This window comes from Monodon monoceros, unplaced genomic scaffold, assembly GCF_005190385.1.
Source record: "Monodon monoceros isolate NGI ecotype Baffin Bay Population unplaced genomic scaffold, NGI_Narwhal_1 Super_Scaffold_1, whole genome shotgun sequence".
In the NCBI taxonomy this organism is placed as follows: domain Eukaryota; kingdom Metazoa; phylum Chordata; class Mammalia; order Artiodactyla; family Monodontidae; genus Monodon; species Monodon monoceros.
In genome coordinates, this window is record NW_021703765.1 from 67,743,803 (window position 1) to 67,763,855 (window position 20,053).

At 50.3% G+C, this 20,053-nt stretch overlaps 1 protein-coding gene across 3 annotated transcripts in view; it reads right to left on the reverse strand.

Annotated features, from left to right (window-relative positions):
- Positions 1-20,053, reverse strand: part of MYO18B (myosin XVIIIB) — a 212,530-nt gene that overhangs the window by 16,463 nt on the left and 176,014 nt on the right. For all 3 annotated transcript variants that reach the window (XM_029224307.1, XM_029224312.1, XM_029224320.1), the window contains 3 exons: positions 16,568-16,698; positions 7,265-7,309; positions 5,868-6,005 (listed from right to left, as the gene is read on the reverse strand). In XM_029224307.1, the coding sequence (XP_029080140.1) occupies positions 5,868-6,005; positions 7,265-7,309; positions 16,568-16,698 (314 nt within the window). The remainder of the gene's footprint in view (positions 1-5,867; positions 6,006-7,264; positions 7,310-16,567; positions 16,699-20,053) is intronic.

Below are 20,053 nucleotides of genomic sequence, written 5' to 3' on the forward strand. Positions count from 1 at the left end.
ACCGTTCGGGGCACAAAGCATGAAGAAGAGATACAGGGAAATGAGACCAGAGAAGCAGACAAGACCCAGGTCACAGAGGGCACGGGAAGCCCACTAAGGTGCCTAAATTCCATCCTATTCTATCCTGTAAGGCAGAGGTCACAAAAGGTTTTCTATAAAGGACAGATAGCATATATTTTTGGCTTTGGGGCCATACGATCTCTGTTGCAACTACTCGATTTTGCCATCATAATGCAAAGGCAGTCATAAAGAACATGTAAAATTAAAAAAAAAAAAAAAAAGAGCATGGCTGTTGGTCCAATCAAACTTCATTTACAAAAGCAGGTCAAGGGCCATAGTTTGCCTGTGGGTGGTAGTTGGCTGACTCCTGCTGTAGGTGACGGGAAGCCACCGAAAGCAGATTTTCATTTGAGACAGATCATCCTGGCTGAAGCTCAGAGGAGGGACTAGAGGAGGGTGGGGTCGGAAGGTCTTTGCCAGAGTCTAGAACAGAAATGATGGTAGCCTGACTTCAAGGTGCTGACAGTGAGGATGGAGAGAAGTAGAAAGGGTCAAGAGTATTTGCTTGGCCACTTCCCTGGTGGTCCAGAGGTTAAGACTCCGCGCTTCCACTACAGGGGACGTGGGTTCGATCCCAGGTTGGGGAAGTAAGATCCCACATGCTGCGCAGCCCAGCCCAAAAAAAAAAAAAAAAAAAAAGCATTTGCTTAAAGGGGGAGGGGCAGGATAAACAAGATTTAGGGATCAGCTGACTGGGGATGAGCGAGAGGGATGAGAGTCTCAGATGAGTCAAGGGCGCCAGCTTGGGTGGCTCTGTGGATGACAGAACCACCAAATGATACTGATGACATTGGTGGGGGAAAGGGAGGAGTCTCCCCTTGGATACGCTGGGTTCAGACACCAGGGAGACATCCAGGTGGCGAGCTTCTAAAGGTAGGCGGTTAGATATGATATATGCGTTTGAAACCTGGGAGAACTAAGAGCTGGAGGGCTAGATCTGGGGGTCATCCGCTTACGGTGAGGGAGTTAAAATCACAACAGGATTGCCTGGGACCAGGTGGAGAGAAAAACAGCCGGTGAGAGCAGCATCCCGTGATCCCCAGCACTGGCGGGGCTGGGGAGAAGTTTGGGGAGCTCCAAGGAGCAGAAACAGCTACAAGGCCGGGCAGGCAGGGAGTTCTGAGAAGTGTCTGACAGAGGCCAGTGCAGGAGAGAAGTCCAGAAAAAGATCAAGACTGGAGAACGTCCCCTGGTGTGTCCCTTTGGGAGCCGCTGACACGGTGAGAAAAGTTTCAGTGCAGTGGCGGGGGCAGGCTCAGGGCTGGAGGAAAGTGAGGCAGAAACGTGAGGTGAGTGAAGACGGTGCATGTGGGCCTTGCTTTGAAGAAGCTTGGCTCCAAAGGGAAGGGAAAGGTGATGGGTGAGGACACAGTTAGAACGGGGAGGACCCAAAGGTGCTTATAACCTGTGGAGAAAGGACAACCACAAAGGCAGAAGTTGAGGATGCAGGAGACAGAGGGGATGCTGGGCACGCTGCAGGGGAGAAGGGACAGCGGGATATGGATGCGACTTGAACAGGACTGGATCTTATCTTCTGAGACCAGAGGGAAGATGAGGGCAGAGAGAGATGGATTTATAGACACCACAGAAGTTCAGGCCATGATTTTCTTTTCTTTGAATGAACCAGGAGTCTAGGGTGTCTCCATAGAGTGAGGAATCAGGGCTGGAGGAAAGTCAGGATGGTTTGGAATAACTGTCCAGTAAAATGAAAGAAACAACGGACCACTGATAAGACATCAGCATCTGAACAGCTGGTTCAATTAATGCCCATCAGTGCGTGGACCCTGCAGAACTGTGTGAGTGACCAAGGCTGGGGTTCTGTGGGACGTGGGGATGGGGGTCTAGACAGAAATGGGGCTTGGACCTGCCTTGGAAAGCCTGAGGTGCTGTGAGGCCCAGAGGGGAGAGGAGAGAAGCCTTTCCTGGAGCACTCTTCCGGCAGGGCAATGGCCTGGAGGGCAGGAGGGAGAGGCCAGGCACCCTGCAGGGCCGGGGAGAGCATAGCAGCCCTGGATGCCCTGGTACCACCTGCAGCCGGCCGTCAAGAGAGAATCCTGAGCCAAGCGTGGCTGCCACCATCAAGCCCATAAACTCCCTCCCCGGGGGCCACGGAGGTAATTTAGCATCTCCGTCACCAGTAGCTCTTGCATTTATCAGTGGCAGCTGCATGATTCCTGGGCTGGAAATCATAAAGCTTTAGGTGTATTTCTCTTGAGCTGACATCCCCTTATAAATAATACAAGAAATGCTTTTATTTTTTTGGCAGAAGACTGCTTTCTCTCTCCTCTTTTTAGAGTGACCTTCTTTCTCAGTCAAGTTTGGGAATGCCCAAGGGACTCATATCTTGAGCCCTGTGATGGGCCAGGGAATACGGGGGGTGCGGGAGCACACAGGAGCCTTGTATGCTATCCTGCCTCCTCGCACAAACAATGCCCGGATGATCTGGTAGCATCTAGTCAAGTTTAAAATGCAAATTCCCTTTGACCCAGAGAATCATTTGTCCGTGTGCATAAGGACGTGTGCTTTTTTTTTTTTAAAAGGCTTACAGGTTAATGGCAAATATCCTGAACTCAACTAAAAGTGAAACAAGAAGACTGCAGTTTAGTAAACCCATGGCATCATTTAAAGTTCTTCTGCAGGAATGTAAAAGAATGAGATAGACTTATGTGGACTGATAGGGAGAGATCTCCATGGTATATTGTTGAGGGAAAGCAGCACTTCGTAAGAATTTAGAGCATAATATACATAAAATAACATCATACCATTTATGTGTTTTAAAAGCCCACAAAAATGCTATGTATTTCCTACAAGTACATGTATGTTTATAAATACACAGAGAAAGATGTGGAAGGATACACGCCAAACTGAAGACGATGGATACCTTTGGGAAGGGAACTGAGGTTAGGGTGGTAGCCAGGAGGACTGTAGCCTTCTCAGATATATTCTAAGTTCTTAAAAGGTAGAAGGATTTACAGATTATAAAGCTGGAGGTCAAGGAACCTGAACTCTGGGTTAGTCCTTACTATAAGCTTAGGTAAGATATTTCCTTCTGCAGACCACAGTTTTTCCCATTTATATAATGAGAGAATTGGACTAAATAATCTGGTGGTCCCTTCGAACTCAGAAGTTCTAGAACCTTTAAATTGTAAACGTATTCCAAGGACAAAGCTTAAAATTTTCAGGGCTTAATGCCATGGAATCTGGCACCCAGTAGGCACTTAATAAACATCTTTTGAATGGATGTTGAATGTTGAATAAGGATCCTTATACAGTTTTAATATTAGTAACAGGCCAGCTCTTTGCCAGTAAACTCTGCCAGGTGAGCGATCCACCTCCTGGATAAAAGTCAGAGTCATGGCAGTGTGGCAAACACAAATACAGGCTTCGGAGGCGTTCAAACCTGGGTTCAAATCCTGCCTCTTTCACTTACTTGCTGAATGACATGGAGCAAATTTCTGACCCTGAGTCACAGTCAATGATGAGCTGTGACCAATTACAGTTAGTATTTCTGCTCAAGTGTTGATGTTATGGTCAGCTATTCATTCAACAAACATTTATAGAGCACCATCTGTGTGCCAGCCCAAGGGACACCAACATGAAGAAAACTGACAAGGAGCTTATGGTCTCTTCTTGCCTCCTGCCCCACTGCTGCCCTTGGTGCAGGCCCCTCTGCTCTGAACTGCAGCTGGACAAGCCTGAGGACTTGGAGGGGGAGCAGGCAGGAAAAGGGGTACTAGGCTCTAGAGAGGGCTGCCTGGAGGCGCTGCCCGAGGCGCAGCTACAGGAACTGGGGTGTGGCCGTCTTTGCCTCAATCAGTTGTTCCCTAACCTCTGGGCCTCAGATCCCTCTTGTGCGACATGGGGGTAATGACATCAGTCTCCTGGGGCTACTCTGGGCATCAAATATGTACCAACACTAATAAAGCAGCTAATTTTCTTGAGCTCTTTCTAGGGCTCTGAGTGCATCCTCTCATTAACCCTGACAATGATCTACTCACAAGAAAACACGAACAGAGAAGTTAAGCAACTCGCCCCAAACTTATGGTTACCAGGGGGGAATGGTGTGGGGGGGGGGGATAAATTGGGAGATTGGGACTGACATATACACACTACTATATATAAAATAGATGACTAATAAGGACCTACTGTGTAGCACAGGGAACTCTACTCAATACTCTGTAATGACCTATGTGGGAAAAGAACCCAAAAAAGAGTGGATACATGTATATGTATAACGGATTCACTTTGCTGTACACCTGAAACACAACATTGTAAATCAACTATACTCCAATAAAAATTATTAAAAAAAAACAACAAAAATTTGCCCCAAATCTCACAGCTTCAGAGGAGCGAATGTGGGATTGGAGGCCAGATGCTGTGACTTCAGTCCGTGTACTGAAACCACTGCGGCCTCCCACCTCCCACTCACACGGGTGCCAAGCAACTCAGGGCATAATTCCTTACCATGCAGCCTAATATAATTATAGTTGTGAAACTTGGGTACTATGCTAATGAGCTCTCACATTCCTCCAGTTCTGCTTCTGCTGCCTTATACATTGGCTGATGGGGGAAAACAGAGGTATTCAGTTATCAGGAGAGAAAAAGTCCTCATCATTTGAGTTCATGGAGGACATGACTCTTTCTCCACACAGGTCTTTGTTTTTAATTAAGGGCGGTAATCAGATAAGCTTGCTTTAATTAACTCCCCCAATGCACCCCATTCTCAGAGCCTCCCTTTGATATTTTCGACATCAAACCTTTCAGCCTAAGATTATCAGCAGACATGTGCCAGATATTTTCCATTTCCCGAATATGCCCGAAAGCTTGGAGTGAACTTCCACCCCTTTCTTTTTGTAGAGACAACTCCCTGCTTCAGAGCAAACACGTTTCAAGTCAGGAAGGGGTTGTCTGGGTTTGCGCCATTACTTTGTGATTTTTCTTTCTATCTTACCACATTGGTTCCTCTGTTATCACACAAGCATTTGTGTGCCTTTCATCTTAATTACGCATCTGCTTAATCCATAATTTCTGATTTGTGGCCATTAGCTCCTAATTACAAGAGGGCTGCCCTTGAAAAGGAAAACCACACAAGCTGAGCAGAATGGAGCTGAAAAGCAAGAGGAAAGATGGATTGAAGTCCTACAGCGAAGGCTGAGCCCTGGGGCCCATGTGTTGGAGCAACATTGTTGCCAGTCCTATAGATTTGTGAGGGTCCCATCTCAGGCTGTGGCTGAATTTGTCTCCTTCTATGGTAGGAAAAAAATATAAAATTCTGACATTCAAACAAAGCTGAAATTTCTGAGGAGGAAATCATCCAGCCTAACAGTTTTTATATGGACTCCCCATTAAAAGAAAAACAAAACCAAAAAACTTTAAGTAAATATGTTTATAGAGAAAACTTTAAGTCCAAAACTATCTATAAGTGGAAAACTAGTGGGATTTGCCTTAGATAGAAAACAACTATAATAAACCCACAGCTAGTTTTTAAAATGTTCACCCCCTGCTATTTAAAATCATCTGGAAAACTGTGCTTTAGGGAGGGCTGTATTAGATTCTCATCATTTCACCTGTTTGGAGCAGTAAACACAATTTTATTTCCTGTTTTACAGGTGAGGAAGTGAAGGCTCAGAGAGGGTAACTGGTCTGCCTAAAGTCACACGGCTAGGAAGTGGCAGGGTCATACCTCAAACTGGACCATGCTTGTCCTTGTCTAGGACAGAGGAAATGGAAGACTTGAACAGCAACCTTCAAAGCCTGAGATTCTTTCAGCTATTGGTCATCCAGAGGCAGCAGGGAGATACTCTTACCTGGGGCTGAGGGTACAGCTGCTGATGGCTGACTGTCGAGAGGGGGTCCTCACCCTGTCTGTGGCCAGGGACAGAGTACAACTCAACCAGGACTGCAGACTGCCCTCTGGCTGGGAGCTGAGGATGGAGACGTTATCTCTAGAACCAGAATGCAAGATATCGTCAACATGATGACAACTACAGTAACAGCAATAACTAGATAGTCACCCCTTAGCATGAGCCAGGCATTGTGCTAAGTGCTGACATGCATAACTTTAACCAGTGCTCACAATACTGTCCCTGAGCGATGGGAGCCAGTGCTGCACCTCTTACATAGATGAGAGTAACGGGATTTGGGGATGCCAGCTTGGGTCTTGACTAAGGTCACCCAATTCCAACGCCCGTGCTGATAACCACTGCTCTTCCTTGGGAAGATAAGCACTCTAATATAGATGCTGAGGTATCTCTAATTTTGGAGTAAAGTTTGGCACTGAATTTCATACCAAATGATATGGTCATGGAATATGTCAAGTGTGAAGGCCTTAACTCCTCGCCTACCTAAGCTGGAATGTCTTTGGGGACAGAGACTTAATTGTAGGCCCCCTATTTCTGAAAGCAGCACAGGGAAAGGCCTGTGTGGGCCTCTCATTGCTGTGGGTATTCAATGATTATTTTCTGGTTGATAAATTCACTCAAATATATATTATATATAATATATAATAAATTTATACATTGATATCTACACAAATTTGTTTGTTTGTTTATAGAGCACTCTATGCCAGGCACCATGGGAAGGAACTATAAACATGAACCCAACATTGACCCTGCCCTCAACACCCCATTTTAGCAGAGTAGACATCTATATAAATAACCATAAAAGAAAATTATCAGTGCTGTAGATAAAGACAAGGTAGGTTCTAAGGAGGACAAGGAGGGAGCCTTGATTTGCTTCTTGGAGGCATAAAGGAAGGAATCAAGTAGTGGCAGTTGAGCTACATCTTGTTTGAAGGTTAGGGCTTGGCTACACAGGCCTGGAAGGAACAGCACACACATAGGTACGTAAGGCACGGACGATATGGAAAGCAGGAGTCCCAGGTGGAGGGGGAAGTAAGGGTCAGAATGTGCAGGGCTCAAATGTCAGTCTAAAAAGTCTCTTCTGAGGCAACGGGGAGCCACTGACGGTGTCTGAGGACGGTGGCACGGCAAGTCATGGGCTTCTCTTTGTCTGCGAGAAGTTGGACGGTTCAGTAGTACCCCCGGGGCTACATGTTATGGCCATGGGGTAAGAGCTCTCGTGGGCACTGCGGATAACTCTCCAGGTGGGTGTGGATGTTTCTTCTGCAAACTGGACACAGAAGGCCAGGGGCTCGTCTTGGGCTTTGGTGTAATTGGCTCAGTTCTACTCAGGGTTAACTTACATCTCTTTTCTGCCACTGCCGCTACAATCCACTGCTGTCTGGACACTAGAAGAAGGCACAAGAAAGAGTCTGTTATCCTTGTGCTGCCAGGGGCTGGGGAAGAACCCAGTCTTTGACGTTAAATAAACTTGGGTTTGAGTCCCACCTCCAACCTTTGCCACTGTGTGATCTTAGGCAAGTCACTTGTCTTCTCTGAGCCTCCTGTGGTCTTTTGTAAAATGTAGCTAATAATCGCCTTCTCCCCCAGAGTTGTGGAGCAGACTGAGATAACCCTTATAAAGATCTCAGCATGGTTCTTGGCAAATAAGCAATGTTAATTAAAGGGTAGCAACCATTACCACTCCTCTTGTTTTAGTACAACTAGTACTGCTATTAATAGCATCATAATTGTCAATGAGCATTTGCTCTATATTCTTTGCGAGTGCTTGCAAATCAGACACGGGGATGCGGTGGTCGGCTTTCCCAGTGCATTCTGGGAAACTCTGAGCTAATTACAATAGTAGCTACTCTCTTGAGAGCATCCCTTGATTCAACAAATACGCATTACACTCGATCCCACTAACCACCTTGCCAGTCTCCCTCCTGGAGCTGAGGAAGCTGACACCCTTGTCCAAGGTCACGCAGCTTTGAATCCCCCAGGTCTGTAAGAGCTACTCAGCTCATGCTCTTAACCAGAGTGCAACCACTCAGTGTACGGGTGTAGACACCCAAACCACAAACCTCAGACACCTGAGCCGTCATTTTAACCCTGGTTCCTCAGGCTGGGACCTCCCAGCTTTATTTTTCAGTGAAATCTGGGCAATCCCTTCCCAGAAACCCTGGTCACTTCCTCTGAAGGATGCACCTGCAGCTCCTTGGTCCCTACCCTCAAGGGTCAGTCACTCTCGGGGTCTCTACTAACACCTATTCATCCCCACCAGACTGAAAGAGTCCCTCACAGGCCAAGAACACATCTTATTCGTCCCTTTAGCCCCAGGGCAAAGGCTAGAGCAGTTCTCTCAGAGGATGCCTGGTGAATCCACTAGAAGAGGGGTCTGTAAATGACGGCCATGGGTCAAATCTAACCTACACATCTGCTCCTATAAATAAAGTTTTATTGGAACACAGCCACCCCCACTCATTTGCATTCTGTCCACGACTGCTTTTGCTCCACGGTGGCAGAGCAGAGTAGTTGCAACAGAAACCACATTGTCTGAAAAGCCTGAAATATTTACTATCTGGCCTTTTAAAGACAAATTTGTCGACCTCTCCAGTATTTACAAAAAGCACCTTTTGTGAACGACCCCTTGAGAGGCAGAATAATGACCCCACAGATGTGAACATCCTAATCCCTAATCCCAAGAACCTATGACTGTGTTTCCTGACATGTTAAAAAGGGCTGTGCAGATGTGGTTAAGGTTAAGGATCTTGAGACAGGGAGGTTATCCTGGATTATTGGGGTGGGCCCAGTCTAATGACTCCAATCCTTAAAAGCAGAGACCTTTTCCCAGATGTGGTCAGAGGGACACGTGGCTATGGAAGAAGAGTCAGAGATGCAACATTTCTGGCTTTGAGGATGGAAGGGGCCACAAGCCAAGGAATGTGGGTAAACTCTAGAAGCTGGAAAAGGCAAGGAAACGGATTCTCCTCTAGAGTTTCCAGAGGAACACAGCTCTGCTGACACCTTGATTTTAACCCAGGGAGATTAGACTGGATTTCTAATGAACAGAACTGTAAGTTAATAAGCCATAAAATTTGAGCTAATTTGCTATGACAGCAATAGAAAACCCCTGCAATAGAATAAAAGTATCTTTGTGAGTGACCCTAAATCTTCTTGAGGATCTATATAAATTTTTTCTGATTCGGCTTTTAAACAAACTATTTAAAAATACTTAAAAACTTTAACTGAAGTGGACAGTGTGAGTAGAACCAGCTTTATTCCTGCTGGTGGCCTGAGTCTCTTCTAAGGCTCTATGCACTGGAGCTGCAGAAGGAACACCAGACTGGGAGGAAAGGCAACTGAATCCTCGTGTTCTCACTGTGTGGCCTTGGCCTCCTCTCTTCCCTGTTTGGGGTGTCCGGCGTGTGAAATGAGGCGTTTGAGCCAAGATGCTTGGATGCTTAAAAATTATGTGCAATGGAGAGGATGCACTTAGGCCCCTAGAGCAGGAGTCCTGGGCCTTTTATGAGCATTTTTAAAAAAGATTTATTTTTATTTACTTATTTAGGCTGCACCAGGACTTAGCTGCAGCAGGCGGGATCTTCCTTTTCAGTTGTGGCATGTAGACTGTTAGCTGCGGCATGCGTGCACAGAGTCCTACTCACTGGACCACCAGGGAAGTCCCTATGAGCATCTTTTATGAAGACCATGGAACTTCCATTTCCCCAAATGCACAAACACAGACCCAAATTTTAGTGCAGTATCTGAGGGTTCAGAGTATAATCTCTAGAACTCGTGTGTGGACACCCCCTCCCTCGACCTACTAGTTCACAGACCCCAGTTAAGGACACTGGTTCCAGCTGACCAACGAAGCTAAAATGTGGTAGGCAAGGGTCCTGGGAAGCAGAGGGAGGGGTTTGCGTGAACAGGGCTACATCTTCTGAAACGCTCATAGAAAGACAAAAGAACTGAAGGGTCTTGCGGCCCAAGCCGTAGCGTTCAAAACTGTGTGGCATGCGCCTTAAAAACAGAGAGGGTGAGTTGTACCTGGAACAAGGTTTCTCGTGCCCGCAAACAGGGAGGAAGGACAAACACGGGCCGCAGTGGGGGTGGGACTTGAGGCATGATGATAGAGAGGGAGGGGCTTCAGGCCCATTTCCCACCCCAGGAGTCCATGACCCTGATTACAAGAGGGTGCGCCCAGAGATCCTGGTGGGTGCCTGGGCAAGCTAATGTCTCCATAATCCTAAGGCAACTGGCCTTGAACTCTGTAGGAGACAAGGTCTGGGCAGCTGGGCATACTTCCTCACCCACTTCATTGGTTCGATCTTTAACTGAACCCGGCACAGGACTGTCTGCAGAGCACAATGCAACTAACCAAGGTGCAGGCTGGTGTTAATTCAACTGGCACAACTGGACATCTCAAAGTAAATGAGTCTCTAGTCTGGGGGGAAAGAGCCCTTTCAGAAGGGAGCAAATTCAAACACTGAGTCCACCCATGGGGAAAGGTCCTCTCTCACTCCGATCAGAGGACGGCTGTACTTCAACCTAAGCTAGAATTTTCTATAGGAGTTTGCTTTGGTGTAAAAGAGGGGATTCTTCTTAAAGGAGTTTAAAACCCACTGACCCTTCCACCACAAGAAAGAGTCTCTGGACTTCAAGCTCCATGAAGCAGATCCACGTTTGCCTGTTCGCGACCATACCTCCTGCCCTAACATGGGAGGTTCTCATCGATGATGGTGATGATGGTGATGATGTTGTTTATCTGTTGGGTGGGCAAGCAGGGGCCCAGGAAGGGCAGGTGACCTGTCCATGGTCCTGATCTCCTTGGCAGTGCAGCCAGCACTGGAACATGATATGTGGTGCCTGGTTTTCCCCTCATCTCCTGACATGTGGTCAGTGGTTCTTTCTCTTGCCTTGGTGCATGTGACTTTTCAAGAGGAAGTTGGGCCAGGCACTTGTGGACAGGGGGATTGCTGATGAGCAAGAGAAGTAATTAAATGTCTTCTGTTGTATTCCTTTCAGGGGAGTCTTCGCTAGACAACTCCAGCCTGAATGCAAACATTGCCTGGGAAGTAACACATGAATGCACTGGCACCACATCACAGTGACAGACACAAGTTCACCAGAATGACAGGCCAGTTCCTTGGCAGAGAACAAAGACCTTGACAACAGAAAGGGGAAAGATGGAGTACGTCTGACATGACAGCAGAGCTTAGTCACTGGAGGTGTGTGTGATGGGGTCAACCTGGAAATCAAATCCCGGCCCCATCACTTACTGTGTGAGCTGGGGCCAGTTTCTTGACCTCTCTAAGCTCCAGTTTCCTCTTCTGTAAACCGGGGGTGATAATGGTTACCAACCTCAGAGAGTTGTTGTGAGAACTATGTATGTGAGACAGGTAGGCTGCATGGCCTGGCACAAAGTAAGTGCTCAGGAAAGACTATTAGCACAATGAGCATGATGCCCTGTAATGCCGGAGTGGATAAAGCAGTTTGGAGCCCTCATTCCCCACGAACCCCACTAGCTGGGTATCCAGGCCTTCCAAGCTAGAAAGATGCTTAGAAAGACAGGTGTCCTCTGTGGCATCATTTAAATGTGCTATTCTGCATGAGGGCCCTGTGATGTAACTTGGATGTCTCAGAATAATGGAGAAGTGCTTTAAGCTCTTCCTTCTAAGCAAAATTAGGAGGTAAGAGAGTTGTGGGAAAAGAGACGCGGGCAGTCCCAGAGCCCGTCCTACTGCGTAGCAGGGACCGTTACAGTCTGACCAGAGCCTGGGCCCACTGATGAGTAAGTTAACTCAGAATTATGCCCTCAGTGGCAGCGGCAATCTTTGGTTAGACCCAGGTCTTTCTACTTGTCCCGCCGCAGCCTTGTTTCAGCCAAGTTAAAAGGATGTATGTTGGAAAATGTACAACTTACACTCAACACAGCAACAGAGGACTCCTTTCCAGGGCCTTCATCTCAGATGGGGCCAGCTGGCGTGGAGATACTCTTGGCTGACCCAGGAGTCAGGGGTCATCCACTGACCTCTCCACATTCCGCCCCCCACAAACTCCCAGCCAGGGTGATGACAGAGCAGCTGCAGACCTTGGGCCAGGAATAGATGGGGCTGTCAGCTGATGCACCCCTCCCTCCATGAGTAATGAGCCGGCTCCAGGCCTGGGGGAACAGCTTAAAGCATTCCTCCATTAATCTAAGGAGGTTGACGCCACAGTCTAAGTTACACCACCAGGGGCCCGGTGTAGGCGGGTACGTGTTTAAATGCTGCCGCACTGGCCACCTGGCTTTCTGAGCACGTAGCCACGTTTCCAGCCTGGAAGGCCCGTTACACTCGGATCTAATACCCAACATGGGGAAATGCGACTTTTCATAATTTGAACAAGTCTCCCAAAGAAACTCACCTCCAGCTGAAGCACCGCTCGCTCTCTCTCTCCCAGGGTGGGTTTGAATCCTAATTGAGAGCTCAGTTTGGAGACAGACCTCGGCCCAATCCCTCAGGCTCCAATCCAACCCTCTTTACCCAGGCGATGAGGCAATTAAGAGGGGAGTGCAGGGCTGAGCTGTCAGGATGGGCAGGAGCTCAGGCTGGCCCTGGGGCAGGAACTGGGGCTCTGCTCTGCCCGCGGCTCTAGAACCCAGTGGCGCACTGTATTTCTTTGTATTGTTGATAACCAACTTAGCTGCGCTGCGGCCAGACAGCATGGTTTGCACGACACTAATCCTCTGAAATTGAGACTTGAGAAGTGCTGAGGCTTCTCTGTGGCCACTTTTTCCCAGTTTCCCCCCACTCCTATGCTATTATTGAAACCCACGCTCTGTGGAAGTTTCAAATCTAAGTTACAAGACAGCGAGTCAGGACCAAGGCCTACTGAGCATTAGGAGACGCTTTCCGAAAACCACCCTGGGCTCAGGGCTGGCTTCACAGGCTTACAGCCCGTGCCCAGAGGGGCCTGTGCTTGGTGTGACACTCTGCTGTGACTGCCTTGGAATTCCGAACCGATTCTGAACAAGAAGCCCCACGTTCTCATTCCACGGTGGACCCACAGATTGTGCCCGTCAATCCTGCCCGGGGTTCTGGGGCGCTTCACGGGGACACGGTGGGCTTCCACGGGCCACTTCGAAAGGGGAAGACAGGTGGGAGAGAGGGAAGTAGCAAGAGGAAGAGAGCCTTTCTTTCCCACTGATCTCACTCGGGCACACTGGTCAACCCTCACTTCCTAGAACATTCCTCATTTGCCCTGACTCACTTTTCTCCAGAGCTCCCGCATTTGGCTCCTTCTTTTTTTTTTTTGCGGTACGCGGGCCTCTCACTGTTGTGGCCTCTCCCGTTGCAGAGCACAGGCTCCGGACGCGCAGGCTCAGCGGCCGTGGCTCACGGGCCCAGCCGCTCCGCGGCATGTGGGATCTTCCCGGACCGGGGCATGAACCCGTGTCCCCTGCATCGGCAGGCGGACTCTCAACCACTGCGCCACTAGGGAAGCCCTGGCTCCTTCTTTTAATCCAGGTTTCAGTTCAGTTCTTCCTCTCAGAGAGGCCATGTCTACCTCCCGTGTTATTCATCAGAGCTCTGCGTTCTCTGTCTTCGTAATTCCTACTGTATCCCAGCATTTTATTCGTCAGTCTGTCCACTGTATTCATGGGTGGGGGCACACACACACACGCGCACACACACACACACACGCTCGCCCATCACAATGTGGGTCCACGAAGGCAGAGACCATTCCTGTGCTCTCCTCCCTCACTACTCCCTCAGGAATTTAACTTCCGCCTGACCTCGGGCAAGTTACTCAATCTCCCTGTATCTCTAAGATGGAGAAACATGATAACAAGAAGCAAGTGGAATAAGACAGACACTCGGCACAGTGTCTGGTGTGGAACAGGCAGAATCAGTCCCATGAATGAATGAATGGAACTAATGACGGCTGAGCCCCTGCCAGATAAAAGGTACTAAACCTGGGTTGGATTTTTTCACTTACTTCTTATTATCAACCCGTCTTACAAATGAAGAGACTGACGCTCAGAGAGGTTGAATAACTCACAGAAGGTCATGCAGACATACCGCTGGATCCCTGACTGGAAATCAGGCTGGTTGAAACGCAGCGCCTGCGCCCTCCCCAAGCTGCCTCCACTTCCAGTTGCAAGAACCCCATGCATCGCCTGGGCTCTTCCAGGTACAAGATGCATTTCTTCACACCTGGGGTTCTATGATCATTTCACCCCTCGCACAACCCTGAGACGCAGGTGAGGGCCCCTCCAGTGTCGGGAAGTGTGAGTCAGGTACTGGGCAGACGCTGGAGATTCGGACGAGGAAAAGGCACCAGACGTCCAGCCGAGACGAAGATGTAAAGCCCCAGAGACAAAAGATCATGAAAATGCAGACAGAAAGCTAGGGTTCAGATTGGATCCCTGGGGGCCCAGGGACTAGAGCTCAGAAGAGCTGGATGGGAACCAGGGGGTGAGCACGAGGCTTGTCACCTGGAGCAAAGACAGATAAAAATATCTCCTATTAGAAGGAGGGTGCAGGCAGGGTCCCTTTAAGGCCTAAGGGGATCCCCTATAAACAGAGACCAGAGTGATGTCTGTAACCACCTGTGGCCTCACTGCCAGGACCTCATGCGCCAGGTGAGAACCTGCTCCTTGTTTTTTGTCACACCTTCTGTCCAGCGTGTCCCTGCACCTCCAAGCCCAGACTCTCTGCCTCTTTCCAATCTTGTTATTTTTAGAACTTTTATTGTTTATTAGAAAAGCAATCTATTGCTATGCAAGTAAAAATGGTTTAAAAGTTTTGCTCATTCACACACACACAAAAGAACACAAAATACTAGTATATACAGCCATTAATTCCCATTATGATTAATGCAAAAGTCCTAGCATTTCTATTAATGGAGAGGCCAGCCAAGCATCGAGCGGGTAATACTGACGCCAGGGGTTTGTAATTACAGATGTTAGTTCTGTTATGACACTAATAAAACTGGAGGAGGGGAGGCGGAGGGGGTTCTCAGGAGGCTCAGGAACGTGACCCTGAGCTGGAAGCGGCTGCAGCGTCAGTATTAGCCGTTTCACCAGCAATTTGGCAGCTGTGGAAACTTGCAGGGCGTGGGAGAAATCCTTACAATGTCTGCGTGGGAGCCATTTTTGCACAAACTGAGGACGTTTGAGATAAAGCCCTTGATTTAGAGGCTAGAACATGGCAAGTCCACTGGGTCTCTGTCACACTGATGCTGAGAATGAACATCTTCATGGGAAAGTCAGAGGCTACACGCTGCCGAGCAGCTGTCACCAGCCCAGGACTGCATTAAGGAGAGAATGTGCTCACGGCCTCCTATTGGGGTATAAAGTACATGACTCATACGAGCGAAATCTCCCAAAGAGGACGCTAGTACAGCTAGGGACGTGTGTGCATGCGCGTTGCAGAAATTTGAGAAAATCTACATAAGCCTGAAAAAAATAAAAATTTAGGTCACCAGTAATGCCTTCCCAATGTATTAGAACGTTGGTGTGTTTCCTTCCAGTCTTTTTTCTGGACTGGGCGTGGTCAGCTCTAACACAGATGCCTGGTTCTTCCCACGGGCTGGACCACAGCCCACACACAACTCTCTCTCCTCCCCTGCTGCCCGGCTCACCCACACCTCCTGCCAGTCGGCAGCTGGCCCTGCCCACACCCCAGTAAGAGGTGGCTGGCTGGTCCCGGGAGGAACCACACCTGACGGGTAACTCGGGGCATCCCGCCCCTCACCGTCTCGTTGTCTGCACAAAGAAAACGTCTCTCCCTGTCGCCCAGGCTTTGCTGCAGAGGCTGAGATGGAGGTGGACACGCCACAGCAAGATGGGCAGCTATGATTTCCAGAGACATAACGTGTCAAGGCTACAGAGGGAGCTCAGGGCGACAGGACGCCACGGGCCATCCGCAGGGTGACAGCCAGGACTGTGTGCCCGCCGGGACACCTCCAACCACTCCCAGCGGGGCAGCCCACTCGTGGCCTGTGCAGCCTGAGACTTGGCTGGAGGCAGCGGGAGGTGGCCTATCTGTCCTCTGAGGGAGGAGAGAAGCCCTGACATTGAAGCTGAGGGCCAGCGCTCTAACCTTGCACCCTTGACCAGCTGCTGCCTCTGTGAAATTACACTCATTACCCTGTGCAGACACGGCCACACTCCTGCAGCACTTACACGCCCCGACGCTGGTCACCTAGTGACTCACTCCAACCTCACTCACAAGCGACAAGGCGGGGAGTGAGTGGAGTATACGGAACGTCCCCTCTATAGGTCAAAAGGGGTCAACTCTTGGCCATTTCATGTGGTTTGCCCGGTAGTGCTATGTCCACTTTACAGATGAGGGAATTAGGCCCAGACTGGATGTGTGACCTGCCCGAGATCACACACTGGAGGACACTTTGCAGCCATTCCTCCAGACCGTCTCCCCAAAGGCTCGGCAAACCGGGCTCTAGGCGTTTGGCGGTAACACGGAGACGTCACCACCAGCGGAGAAGCATCCTGCCTCTGCTCGCCTGAGGCGGCCAGTTATTCCTCCCACGCCCCGGCGCGCCTGAGTCCCCGGACCCCCAGACCTGAGAGGGGCAGCACTGCCCACCGGAGGCTGCAGAGCTCCCCAGGGTGCAGCCCACCTGCCACGCCCAGCCCCAGCCGCCTCCTGGTAGCTTACCTCTCCGTGTCGCTGTCGCTGGATACCACCTCTTCCAAGGCTGCCTGCAGGTCGGCGATCCGCCGGATGGACGTCTCCAGGTCTGTCTGGAGGGTCTGTCTCACTGCGGCGAGCTCCTCCACGTACTTCTCCTGGAGACAGAGGCCACAGCACACGCTGGCCTTGGGCGAGACCCCCACCCGCCTACGAGAGCTCTGGGGAGGGGCCTGGCGCTCACTGGGACCCTGTGACGTGGCGCGTGCCCACGAGGGGCTCTCTCTATGGACAGGCTCGTGGACCCTCAGATGCTCTGGATTTTACAGAGGAGGAAGTGGATGCCTGGGGGCTCCAGGGCACGGCCCCGCACAGAGCTCACTCACCCACATGGGGGGTGCCGGCCCCAAGTGGACACCCTGGATAGATGGGTCAATGGATGAGTCAATGTATGTTTCCCAGGAGAGTTGCGGAGGCTGGTTCTGGAAGCGGAGTCTCTGTCCCAGGGATGGATGTGGAGCGGGAGATTGGGGGGAGGGCAGAACAAGAACGGGTCCCTCACAGCTCTGTCACCTAGACCCCCCCCAACGTTCCATCCTCAAAGGCAGCAAAAGGCAAAGATGGAAACCCCAGTGGGGCTCCCCGCGGAGCCGGCCAGCACCGCTGGTGCTCACTGAGACCTTTCCATGCCCAGCATTGTGCTCAGCGTTTCACGCTCCTGGCCTCACTCACTCCTCACAAGTCTGGCACGTGGCTCTTTATTACTGATCCCATTTCACAGATGAGGAAATGAGGCCTGGGGGACCGCAAGCTCGAACTGGAACACGAGCTGGAACCCAAGCTTGGTGCATCTGACTCTCCATGCTCATCCCGTTACTTTCTGCCCTGACTGGATTTTTGTCCAGACTCCCTGGAAAATCTCTGACTTTCATTTGTAACGCTATTCCCACGCTCCTCCCCTTTAACACAATGACTGTCAACTGAGGGTGAGTTTGCCCTCCAGGGGACATCAGGCGACGTCCAGAGGCGTTTCTGGTTGTCACACTTGGGAGTCTGATGGCATCTAGCAGAGTAGAGGCCAAGGGCGCTGCCCAGAATCTTACAACGCACAAGGCAACCTCCACCATGAAGGATTACTTCACACAAATGTCAACAGTGTCCAGCCTGAGAAACCCTGGGTTAAACCCAGAAACCCACCTTCTGGGAATTAATCCCATGGGGTGTAAACTAAAACACAGAGCAAGGCTCTGTAACCAGGGATGCCTGGGGCTGTGCTACTGATGACACGAGAGGCTGAGAGCCGCCTTGTCACCTGGCAACTGGGACTGGTTACGGAAATCACAGCGCGTCACTTTGATGCTATTAGGCAGACGTCAACATTAGAAATAAGGATGGTGGCAGTATGGAACGCCTTCTGTGAAATACCATTAAGCAAGCAGAAGAGGACAGAGAATATCGTGCCCAAGTCTACGTGCGCATAGCACACATGCAGCTGGGAAAACACTTGGAGAGTTGAGAATATTTATGGATGGGAGCAAAGAGGGGTTATGGATAGGATTTTTCTTTTGAGCTGCTCTAATTATGTCAAGTTTCTTTTTTGACTGCTGTCTTTTAAGAAACATGTATATACCAACTGATGAGAGCGTGAAGGGGTGAAAACTAAGAATTGAGGGTCAATCTAAGTACAATTCCCAGCTCCCCACGCAACCCACTAGCTGTGGGACCGGAAACGGTTCACAGTCCCTCTCTGAGCCTGGGATTGTTTTTCTTTATTTTGTAGATGAGGAAATCGAGGCCACTGAAGTCACTCAAGGCTGCAAGGAGGGGAACCCCGGTCTGCCCCGCTCCCAGGCCAGTGATCTTTCTGGGGCTCTGTTTGCCCGCCCCAGTGAAAGCCAGCGGGGACCAGGGCTGCTCCCCGTCACAGGGGCGCGCTCAGCTCCGCATAGCAGACCAGCTTGTCCATTCACGGTATTGTAAATCTGTGCCTTCACACTGACTTTTGAGTCTTCTCCAATTTGAGAGAGAGAGCGAGCGAGCAAAGACCAAGAAAGCCAAAGAAGCAAGCCCAGCTGACGAGGGAGGGGGCGACGTGGAGAGGTGGGGGAGAGGTGCCCTGGGTTGAAACAGCCCGCTGTGAAATCCCCATCTTGGTGCTGACAAGGTGAGAAATGGTCTGAGGCAGGGCCCCAGGCAGGAGGTCGGTGGACTGTCAGAGGAAATAACACACCGTGGGACGGTGAGGGGGGTGTTCGCCCAGGAGGCGAGCTTGTCAGCTCATAAAGACACCTAGGAAAATGGCTGGGCACACGATCCCAGGAGATTACAGGAGCGTCGCCCGAGCGCTGCTTCTTGCTAGTGGGCCGGGATGACAGCGTCCCTGGGAGGAGAGGGGACGAGGCACCTGTGTATCTGTGAGACATGGAGATGCTACCCATGTCCATGTCTGGGCCATTCCAGGCACGTGGTGAACGTTTCTTTTAGAGATGAGGAAACTCATCTCTCACCAGAACAGCAAAAAGACCCACCCAAGGTCATGCAGCTGGGAGACCACAAAACTAGGCAGCCAAGTCTTGGGTTCTCAGGTGAGGCCCTTAGGCCACACGAGCTGAGAGAGAAGAGCCCAGATGTCCCCTCCTGGTTGTGCCTGGGTGACCTTGGCCCACGTCAACGTCACACGGAGGGAGCAACGAGGTCTTACAGTCTCGATCCGCGAGAAGCCTCCTGGCGGACAGAGGACAGGGAAGGGAAGGATGCTGGGTCTCAGGGACAGGTGGCTCTGAGCCAGGACCAAGCAGGTGAGCAGAGGAAATAGGGACCTGAGATGCATCAGATCCATAATATCATGAAAGTGAAAGTAGGCTCTGGAGCCAGGATGCCTGGGTTCGAATCCCAGCTCTACCACTCACTGGCTGTGTGACTTTCAGCAAGTTATTCAACCTCTCTGACCCCCACGGGTAAAATGGGGGCAGCCGTAGTCCCCTTCCCAGGGCTGTTGTGAGGATCGAATGAGCTTGGCAGAGAGGAAAGGCTTGGCCAGTGGTGGCATCGCTACGTCTTAACGCTCAGAGAACGACGAGCAATTGTGTGGGTGTCCCCACGTCACGGGGGGGGGCGGTTTGCCAAGGTCACGCAGAGAATAAGGAGGCTGGCATGCAGGGCTCTGAAAGCTTTCTCACCATCTGCAGAGGAAAGACGGGGGTGGAAAGCAAGGGCAGCTTAGAGGATGAGTTAGCTAGACAGGGCGAGGACAGCTGAGAGCAAGAAAACCATCAACAGACAGGTGAGGCCTGTGGTGCCGGGGACCTGCCGCTACTGCCTCCCTCCACTGTGCCCCTTGCCCTCCGCGTCCCACCCCCACCTGCCTGGGGTCACGCCTCAGGCTCAGCAGGAACCTCCCAGGGAGACGGATGTGGGAAATTCAGAGTCTGTAATCAGCGAACCTCTCCTGTTTCAACTTGAAAACCAACTAGTCTGCTGACTGCCGAGGCCAAGTCATCGGGCGAAATGGAT